The sequence below is a fragment of the Terrapene carolina genome, unplaced genomic scaffold, assembly GCF_002925995.2.
Source record: "Terrapene carolina triunguis isolate 2854851 unplaced genomic scaffold, T_m_triunguis-2.0 Scaffold97, whole genome shotgun sequence".
NCBI lineage: Eukaryota > Metazoa > Chordata > Testudines > Emydidae > Terrapene > Terrapene triunguis.
This window is the reverse complement of record NW_020664448.1, coordinates 16,385,259-16,395,184: the sequence shown is the minus strand read 5'-3', so window position 1 is coordinate 16,395,184 and position 9,926 is coordinate 16,385,259. Positions and strand designations below refer to the sequence as shown.

Genomic DNA, 9,926 nt, shown 5'->3' with positions numbered 1-9,926 from the left:
GGGTGCAGAAGGGGTGTGGGATGCAGCAGGGGGCTCAGGGCAGGGAGTTGGGGTGCAGCAGAGGGTTGGGGTTCAGGCAGGGGGCTCAGGGCAGGGAGTTCGGGTGCAGCAGGGGGCTCAGGGCAGGGGAGTGGGATGCAGAAGGGGTGTGGGATGCAGCAGGGGGCTCAGGGCATGGGGTTGGGGTGTGGGGTGCAGCAGGGGACTCAGGGCAGGGGGTTGAGGTGCAGGCAAGGGGCTCAGGTCAGGGAGTTGGGGGGTGGGGTGCAGGAGGGCTTTGGGTTCCGGGGTGGCAGCAGTGCACACCGGAGCCAAAGCAGGCTGCCGGCCCCGGCCCACTCTGGGAAGTAGCTGGAACCATGTCCCTGCAGCCCCTGGGGGAGGGGGGACGCAGGGCTCTGCACGCTGCTTGCCGCGCCTCTAGGTACCTCCCCCGAAGCTCCCATTGGCCACGGTTCCCCATTCCCGGCCAATGGGAGCTGCGGGGGGGCGGTGCCTGCCTGGAAGCCAGGGCAACACACGGACAGAGCCCTCTGCTTCTCCCCCCCCCCTCCCCGGCTGCAGGGACATGATTTCAGCCACTTCAGGGAGCGGTGCGGAGTTTGAGGGGGGCAATCCTGCGGCTGTAGTTTACCCACCCCTGGAGGGAGGGGGGGGGGGGGGGAGGGCAAGCACGGGACACTTGGCGGGCCGCAGGAAATAGCCCCACAGGCTGCATGTTTGAGACCCCTGCTTTAGACTATTGTAAATTTAAAGATACTGTATTGCAAAGATTTCAGATTACCCCTGAACCATATAGAGTTAAATTTAGGAATCTTAAGAGGGATATTGGTATGAGTAATGGGGAATATGTAAACAAAATGAAAGATTTGTTGAGAAAATGGGTGAGGGGTAAAGAGGTAGCAAGTTTTGAAGGAATGCTTGATCTTGTTGCTCACAAGTATTTACTAAGCATATGTAAGGCTTATGTAAAGCAGTGTCTATGGGACAAAGATGTAAAGACTGTGGATGAGATAGCTTTTTTAGCTGATGCCTTCGAACAGACTCAGGCGTCTGTTGAGGGCAGGCCACAGAAAGAGGGGTTTAAAACTGGTGAGAAGGGAGGATCCCATTTTGCCCCTGGGAAGAGAGAAGGGGGTTGGGAGCCTAAACATTCTCTTACCCAAAAAATCCCTCTACTGCTAACCCTCATCCAAAATCTCCTGTAAAAGCAGAAGAGCCCAAAAGGTGCTATCAGTGTAATTCCACTGATCACCTGGGGAATAAATGCCCTGTGCTAGGAGGAAGCAGGCAACCAATAGCTCATGTTAGTTCGGCTGTCCTCAACACAGAAACCCCCCCAAGCAATTGAACCCTTCCCAGGGAGCACAGAGAAATGTGTCTTAGGAGGGGGCCCAGAGGAGGAAACTGGGGAAGGAATAGTGGAAGTACAGGAATGTCTCCTCACTAGTCACTTGGGGCAGAATGCCCAGGACACTAGGAGAATGGCTGGGTCAGCATCTGTGCATCCAGACACTCAGCCTGTGACCCAGTTTTGAGAAAGCAGTTATGGGACAGCTGCTGGGAAAAGGTGCATCTGATCAAAGGGTAAACACACCTAACCCACAGAGCACAGATCATAGTCCTCTAAGAAAAGGGGGCAAGGAAGGACTCAGTGCTGGGAGGGGGAAACACTGGGTAACCCCAAAAAGGGGGCTGGATTTTCTGTATATGTACAGTCCTGGGGTTGGGAGACCACTCCCCAAAGGGCCAGCCAATGTGCAGGATCCCCCTGAACACCTATCTTGCCAGAGCCAGAGGCACCAAAATTCCAGAAACATGATTAAATTAAGAGCCCACACAGAGAGGAACACTGGAGGGAAAGAAAAGCCAGTGACTGATTACATGGAAGAGTCAAAGGACACCATGGGTAATAAACAAACTAACCTCAAACTACACTATCTGAACAGAGGGCATGGTATCCTAAATATACTTGTAAATGAACATCTGTGATAAAAATTTTGGTATTAATAAGTTTTGGGGATAAGAATTTTGACACGGATGTTAAACATTATGATAATGCTACTTTTCAATTAATACCTGTAAACAGGTTTAAAGCTTATCGCCTGGTTTGCTGTGTGTGAAAGGGGAAACTGAGGCACGCTGCCTCATGGCCTTAATGGCTGGATGCCAAGCGAACTATAACCCAAACTGCCTTCAAGATAGTCACTGACTAACCCTCTTGCAATAAACTAAGGGGGAGCTGTGATGTTCTGTACCTCAGGGGAACACCCCACAACCCCCATGTTCATCCTTATAAAATGATTGTGTGGTATCCAATGCAAAGTTTGTCATGTCAGGTGTCTTCAGAAGGCTCATGATGCACTGAGCATTGTTGTTGTAGTGATGTTATAGTAATTGTTGTTATAGTACTGTTATAGGTTGTAATTTCATGTATATAGTTATGAAGCTGAAAATGTGTCCTCGTGGCTTAAAACAGGCTCAGGCAAAACTCTCCAAGAAGAGAGGGGCAGTTCACACCTCATCAGGGCACGTATGGGACAAACCCAGCCCAGGCTCACAGGAACAAAGGACACTGGCCTAGGCAGCAAAAAAGGATCTGTTGGACTTTCGAGTGAGTCACCCCACTTCCTTTGGTCAATTTGGGACTACGATGAGGTAATGCTCACCTGACTCTGAAGGGTGGGGGCAAAGCCAAGAGGGAAGAAAGAACACGATAAAAGGGAAAGACATTTGCCATGCTCTTCCTCTGTCTTCCACCTCCCTCTACAGACATCACCACCAAGTGACTGACGCGCTGATCAAAGGGGAGAGCCTTGCTGAAGGACAACCAGCCAGCCTGTGGTGAGAAGCATCTAAGTTTGTATGGGCATTGAAAGTGTTAAGATAAGCTTAGAATGCGTTTTGCTTTTATTTCATTTGACCAAATCTGACTTGTTATGCTTTGACTTATAATCACTTAAAATTTATCTTTGCAGTTAATAAATTTGTTTGTTTATTCTACCTGAAGCAGTGCGTTTGGTTTGAAGCGTGACAGAAACTCCCCTTGGGATAACAAGTTTGGTGCACATCAATTTCTTTGTTAAATTGACGAACTCATATAAGCTTGCAGCAGGCATAACTGGACACTGCAAGACGGAGGTTCCAAGGGTTGTGTCTGGGACTGGAGATACTGGCTATTGTCATTCGGTTGCACAATCCAAGGAGCAGCATACATGCCAGAGGCTGTGCGTGAACAGCCCAGGAGTGGGGGTTCTCACAGCAGAGCAGGGTAAGGCTGGTTCCCAGAGTCAAGGATTGGAGTTACTAGCAGATCACCGGTCCAGATAACACCAGAGGAATGTCACTTATACCAACAGTGTCCGGTATCCGCCTGCTCCCCTGTCTCGTAGGGAGCCTCCTGCTGCGGGTCTAACACTCCCACTCAGACACCACCATCCCAGTCCCCATGTGTCTCTGTGCCCTCACCCAGCCAGTCCCATCCCTATGTAGCTCTGCACTCCCTCCCCCATCACCATGTGGCCCTGCACCTCCTTCCCCCCTTTGGCCCTGTGCCTCCACTCCCATTCAACCCCTGCCCCAGTCTGTTCTCCCCCACTAGCCCTTATGAGCCCCTGTCTGACCCCCTCAGTACCCCACACTGTCTCCCCATATCCCCCCGTCTCCTGACCTGGCCTGACAGGTGCTGTGAAGAAGGCAGGCTCTTTCTCTTCTCTAGCCAGCTGGGAGCGGCTGCTGTGTTCTATCACTACAGTGCCGTCTGGTGGGCGAAAGGCAGAACTGCAGGAACATTTCGGCAGAAGCTTTGTTCTGCGCAAAAAGTTAAAAATATGCACGGCTCATAAATTATGTGCACGCACAGTAGTGCAGAATTCCCCCAGGAGTAATATGGATTCAGTAATTCCCACATAGTTCTGGTTGTTTAAATATGTAAGATTCATATTCTTGTTCTCCTGCAATTCCAATCCATTTGCTTCAGTTTGTTCTGAATTCGATGTGTGTCTACTTCTAAATATTTAATTTTGCTTTTAGAACAACACTTTTAATGTTTCTGAGCTGATCCTATTGGGCTTGTTTCACGACAAACAATTTTAATCTTTCACACTAGAAAAGACTTGGCAAGGCTGGCAATGTTGCAAAATATATTCCACAATATGATCATCTACATTTATTTTTTAATAAATAGAATTCAACATGTTGTGATTAGAAACAGAACGTTTCAGTCATGGGCATACAGGTTTGTATTTGGATGCTCAAAGAAGCCCATCAAGCCATATCCTGCAAGTGCAATTTCTATCATAAAAGTTGAACTTACAAATGTAGAATTATGTACAATAAAACTGCATTCAAAAACAAAACAATGTAAAATGTTAGAGCCTGCAAATCCACTCAGTCCTACTTCTTGTTCAGCCAATCACTCAAACAAGTTTGTTTACATTTGCAGAAAATAATGCTGCCCGCTTCCTGTTCACGTCACTTGACAGGGAGAATAGGTGTTCTCATAGCACTGTTGTAGCCAGTGTTGCAAGATATTTACATGCCAGATGCGCTAGAGAATTCATAAGTCCCTTCATACTTCAACCACCCTTCCAGGGGACATGCATCCATGCTGATGACGGGTTCTACTCGATAACAATTCAAAGCAGTGCAGACCAACGCATATTCATTTTCATTATCTGAGTCAGATACTACCAGCAGAAGGTTGGTTTTCTTTTTTGGTAATTCTGGTTATGTAGTTTCCGCATCGGAGTGTTGCTCTTTTAAGACTTCTGAAAGCAAGCTTCACACCATGTCCTTCTCAGATTTTGGAAGGCACTTCAGATTCTTAAACCTTGGGTTGAGTGCTGTAGCTATCTTTAGAAATCCCACATTGGTACCTTCTTTGCACTTTGTCAAATCTGCAGTGGAAGTGTTCTTAAAATGAACAACATGTGCTGAATCATCATCCGAGACTGCTATAACATGAAATATATGGCAGAATGCGGGTAAAACAGAACAGGGGACATACAATTCTCCCTCAAGGAGTTCAGTCACAAATTTAATTAACACATTTTTTTAACGAGCGTCATCAGCATGGAAGCATGTCCTCTGGAATGGTGGATGAAGCATGAAGGGGCCTACAAATGTTTAGTGTATCGGCACATAAATACTTTGCAATGCCTGCTATAAAAGTGCCATGCAAATGCCTGTTCTCACTTTCTGGTGACATTGTAAATAAGAGGAGGGCAGCATTATCTCACATAATTGTAAGCAAACTTACAAGAAGTAGGACTGAGTGGACTTGTAGGCTCTGAAGTTTTACATTGCACTCAAAAACAAAACAGTTATGTAACAAAAAAAATCTACATTTGTAAATTGCACTGTCACAACAAAGAGATTGCACTAGAATACTTGTATGAGATGAGTTGAAAAATACTATTTCTTTTATCATTTTTACAGTGCAAATATTTGTAATCAAAAATATACACACTTTGATTTCAATTACAACACAGAATACTATTTGAAAATGTAGAAAAGCATCCAAAATATGTAATAAATATCAATTGGTATTCTATTGTTTAACAATGCAATGAAAACTGCGATTCATCGTGATTAATTTTTTAATTGTGATTAATTTTTTTGAGTTAATCGCATGGGTTAACTGTGATTAATCCACAGCCCTACGATTTATGCAATAAATGATAAATCAGAACTTTAAATTATCACTCTAAACTGTGGTTCTCTAACTTTTTCCATGATGTGGACCACATTTTAATGAGTCTCACAGACCCTCCCATCCCACTCCCAATTGTGCAGACCATCCTCCTTCCCATTCAGAATCATATAATATCACTGCAGAAACTATGGCAATTGCCAATATCAAAGAGTAAGATCAGAAAAGAATATGTAGTGCTTTTAGCTGCATTTTACTGAAACTTTAGCAACCGGGAATACAGATGGGAACCAGCAGTGTGACCTGACCACCGGCAAGTGGCTCATGCACCACAGTTTTATTATTATTATAAGTTTTTTCTATAATGTACAGAAGTGTCACTTGACCACTACCTAGCCATGGGGAATCACTGATTTAAAGTATATTATAGTCTGCTGACAGCAAATGAATCTCAAAACTAGCAACCGGCCATGTAATAGTTCAGTCAAGTCCAAACCTCTTCTAAACACTGGTGCCCAATGCTGGTAAACTTACCTATACTAGTACCTCATTCTTTCCAACTGGTCCTCTTATCTCCCCCGCCCTTCCTTTTGACCCAATCCTACTCCTACTGAGGTCCATGGGTTGCAGAAGGAGGCCCATAATTGTCTGTATTGCACTCCAGTGTGTAGCAACTGTCTGCTTCCCATTCAACTGTGTGCACTTTAACCTGCAATAAAGCTTGGACACCTGAAACACCAGAGTGGAGCCGCCCAAGGTCCTTTGTGGGTTAGAAAGCATGCAGACACTCGAGGTGGTAAATAACTAAGAGGTAGAAAACACTGACTGATATGCCAAAATCTTAGTCTGGCAAACTGGCACAGTTGCATGAAAGGGTTGGACCCACTGCACTAACAGGAACTGTCTAAGAAAGTTTCTAGCCTAGGGACCTCATTTTATCTAAACAAATAAAAACAAAACAAAAAAAGATGGAATAAAGGTATCAGAAAAATAAACTCAGTAAATAATAGAACTCTGTCCTCCTCTATTTGCATTCTTTCTTAGTATCAAACATTTTAAAAATATAGCTTTGACCTAGTTTTCCATGTTTTTCTATAAGAAAGGGAATTATATTTACAATGTACCACAAAACAGCATTTTGAATTCTACCACCTGATAGACTGATTTAAAATTCATGTTGCAAGGCCAGATTAATCATTATATAAGAATTTCTAATAATATAGAAATAAATTAACCTTTTCATAAATGTTTCGGCTGAAGTAACAAATTTTGCATTGTTCTGAACCCTCCCCTGCCCTTTTCTGTGTAGGAATACTGTTGTGGAGAAAAACATGCAGACTCCTTTAAACACATTCTGATTCCTGAATAAAGCAAAGATGGAAGAGCTCTTCCTCTCCTTTCCCTAGGTCTCTTCTTCACCTTCATACAGGGCAGGAATGCACTTAGTTTCAGTAGACTTACTTAGACTTAGTATCAAAGGGGTAGCCATGTTAGTTTGTATCCATCATAGGACTCAACCACAGCAGCCACACCATCAGGGGCTCATTCACCTGCACATCTACTAGTGTGATATATGCCATCATGTGTCAGCAATGTCCCTCTGCCATGTACATTGGCCAAACCGGACAGTCTATGTAAAAGAATAAATGGACACAAATCAGACATCAGGAATAGTAACATACAAGCCAGTAGGAGAACACTTCAGTCTCCCTGGACATTCAATAACAGATTTAAAAGTAGCCATCCTTCAACAAAAAAACTTCAAAAACAGACTTCAAAGAGAAATTGCAGAGCAACAATTCATTTGCAAACTTAACAACATTAATTTGGGCTTGAATAGGGACTGGGAGTGTCTGACTCACTACACAAGCAAGTTTCCCTCTCTTGGTATTGACACCTCCTCATCAATTATTGGGAGTGGACCACATCCATCCTGACTGAATTGGCCTTGTCAACACTAGTTCTCCACTTGTAAGATAACTCCCTTCTCTTCATGTGCCAATATATTTATGCCTGTATCTGTAATTTTCATTCCATGCATCTGAAGAAGTAGGTTTTTTACCCATGAAAGCTTATGCCCAAATAAATATGTTAGTCTTTAAGGTGCTACCAGACTCCTTGTTGTTTTTACTTAGACTTAGTCCATCCCATGCTTTGCTGCACATTGGGCTACCCACCAGGCAGTGGAGGAAATACTTGCTACCCTTCAGAGCTGGTTATTGGTCTACTCACACCGACATCCTTCCACACACTTCTTCCTCACTGGGACTTTTAAGATTCCTAGTAAAGGATTTTTCCATTTTTATTTTTCGTTATTTAAAACACTGCCAAAAACTGCCTGTGCGTTGTTATACTATTACATTAAAGGCACAAGACTCAGAATTTGTATGCAAAGGAGTTTTCATCTTCCCAATGATCACTATTAATACATTTGCCTTTGTGCAGCAGAAATATGTTCCCAGAAGGGAATAAAAATACACAGTCAGAACTGTATGAGGAAGTCTCACAATCCTGGAAACTGTCACAGCTGACAAAATTGGCTGAGTGACAGAAATTGGAGTTGATAGCAGCCTTCAGTTACCTGAAGCGGGGTTCCAAAGAGGATGGATCTAGGCTGTTCTCAGTGGTAGCAGATGACAGAACAAGGAGTAATGGTCTCAAGTTGCAGTGGCGGACGTCTAGGTTGGATATTAGAAAACACTATTTCACTAGGAGGGTGGTGAAGCACTGGAATGGGTTACCTAGGGAGATGGTGGAATCTCCATCCTTAGAGGTTTTTAAGGCTCGGCTTGACAAAGCCCTGGCTGGGATGATTTAGTTGGTGTTGGTCCTGCTTTGAGCAGGGGATTGGACTAGATGACTTCCTGAGGTCTCTTCCAACCCTAATATTCTATGATTCTAACACTATACTGAATTTATGGTTTCAGCTCTGGATGACCAGATAATCAAGTTCTTGAGAAAGTGCTGGGTCTGTCATAGCCCAAAGATGGAATTGCATAAGTTCATAACAAACATATAGAGGTCTGATGGTCTGTTCACCCACATTTTTAATCCTGCCACTCAAGCGACAGCTCAGACACACTTCTGAAATCTATTTTTTTTGGCCGGGTGCGTGACCCCATGAAAACCAGTGCTTTTTAAGCCTTGGTTTGACTGTACTGCATCCTCAGGAAAAGCCAACAAAGAAAACCTCCCCAACCAACACTATCAGCTTTCAAACCAGCTGGCCAAATTTTGTATGGTCTTGAGTTGATCCCCAGCTGTCCTGACAGCCTCACAAACCTTGCAATATTGCTCATCCCAGAACGAAGTCATACGAACATCATATTTGTCCCTCCAGGCGAAGTACCGCCCGTAGAGGCGTTTGTTTTGGTCGAGGAATTTCAGGTAGATGGCTAACTTCCTAGGGCTGGGGAAGTCGTCGATGTGGATGAAGGAGTCGGGCGGGATAAAAAGCTCGTAGTTGGACCTGGGAGGGCCCAGCACGATGGGCACAGCGCTGGATTTAAAGGCATTCCGCCACAGCTTCTCGGTGATGTAGTCGGTGTGCTGGGAGTTTTCAAAGGCCAGGTAGAACTTGTACTGGGAGACGGTCCTGACCATGCTGCCCTCCTCCAGCGCCAGGCCTTGTGCCCCATACACATCGATGGGGATGTACTTCCTCAGCTGGTGGTAGTAGCGCACCCTGGCATGCGCCTCGTTCCAGTTGCTGATGACCCAGGCCACCAGCTTGGTCTTGCGGGGCAGGCTGAAGCGCGGGGACCCCCGCCTGGCACGGAGGTACCCGTAGGGCACGAAGATGTCCGAGTCCACCCGGTAGGACATGGTCCAGTTGAAGATGCCAGCCAAGTCCCTGAGCCCGGGCGAGTGCGAGGGGGACTCGAAGTTCATCCACACCCACCGCTGGGCCGGGGGGCGCTGCGGGGGCCCGGCGGGCAGCTGGCCCAGGCCGTGGAGGACGAAGTCCCGGTGGTGGAAGATCACAGCCTGCGCCTCCTGGTAGCGGCTGCGGTCGGCGCTGGGCCAGCAGCCGCTGATGTTGAAGCGCCGCTGGCAGTCGGCCATGTGGAGGCGGTGGCCGAAGGGCTCCCACCACAGCAGCACCGTCACCTCCGACGGGGGCCGCGTCCGACTCCGGCCGGGCCCCGCGTCCAGCGGGGGCAGCTCCTGCAGGCAGGTGTACAGGGCCAGCACGGTGCAGCTCAGCCAGGCCGCCAGCAGCAGCAGCCGCCGCCGCCCGCGGCGCAGTCCCCGGCCCGGGGGCCCAGCGGGG

At 46.4% G+C, this 9,926-nt stretch overlaps 1 protein-coding gene across 1 annotated transcript in view; it reads right to left on the bottom strand.

Annotated features, from left to right (window-relative positions):
• FUT4 (fucosyltransferase 4) overlaps positions 1-9,801 on the bottom strand; it is an 18,801-nt gene extending 9,000 nt beyond the window's left edge. Inside the window, exons 1-2 of the mRNA XM_029911559.1 lie at positions 8,936-9,801; positions 7,261-7,283 (exon numbers count right to left, since the gene is read on the bottom strand). Of these exons, the coding sequence (XP_029767419.1) occupies positions 7,261-7,283; positions 8,936-9,718 (806 nt within the window). The 5' untranslated portion in view covers positions 9,719-9,801. The remainder of the gene's footprint in view (positions 1-7,260; positions 7,284-8,935) is intronic.
• Positions 9,802-9,926: the final 125 nt, after the last annotated feature.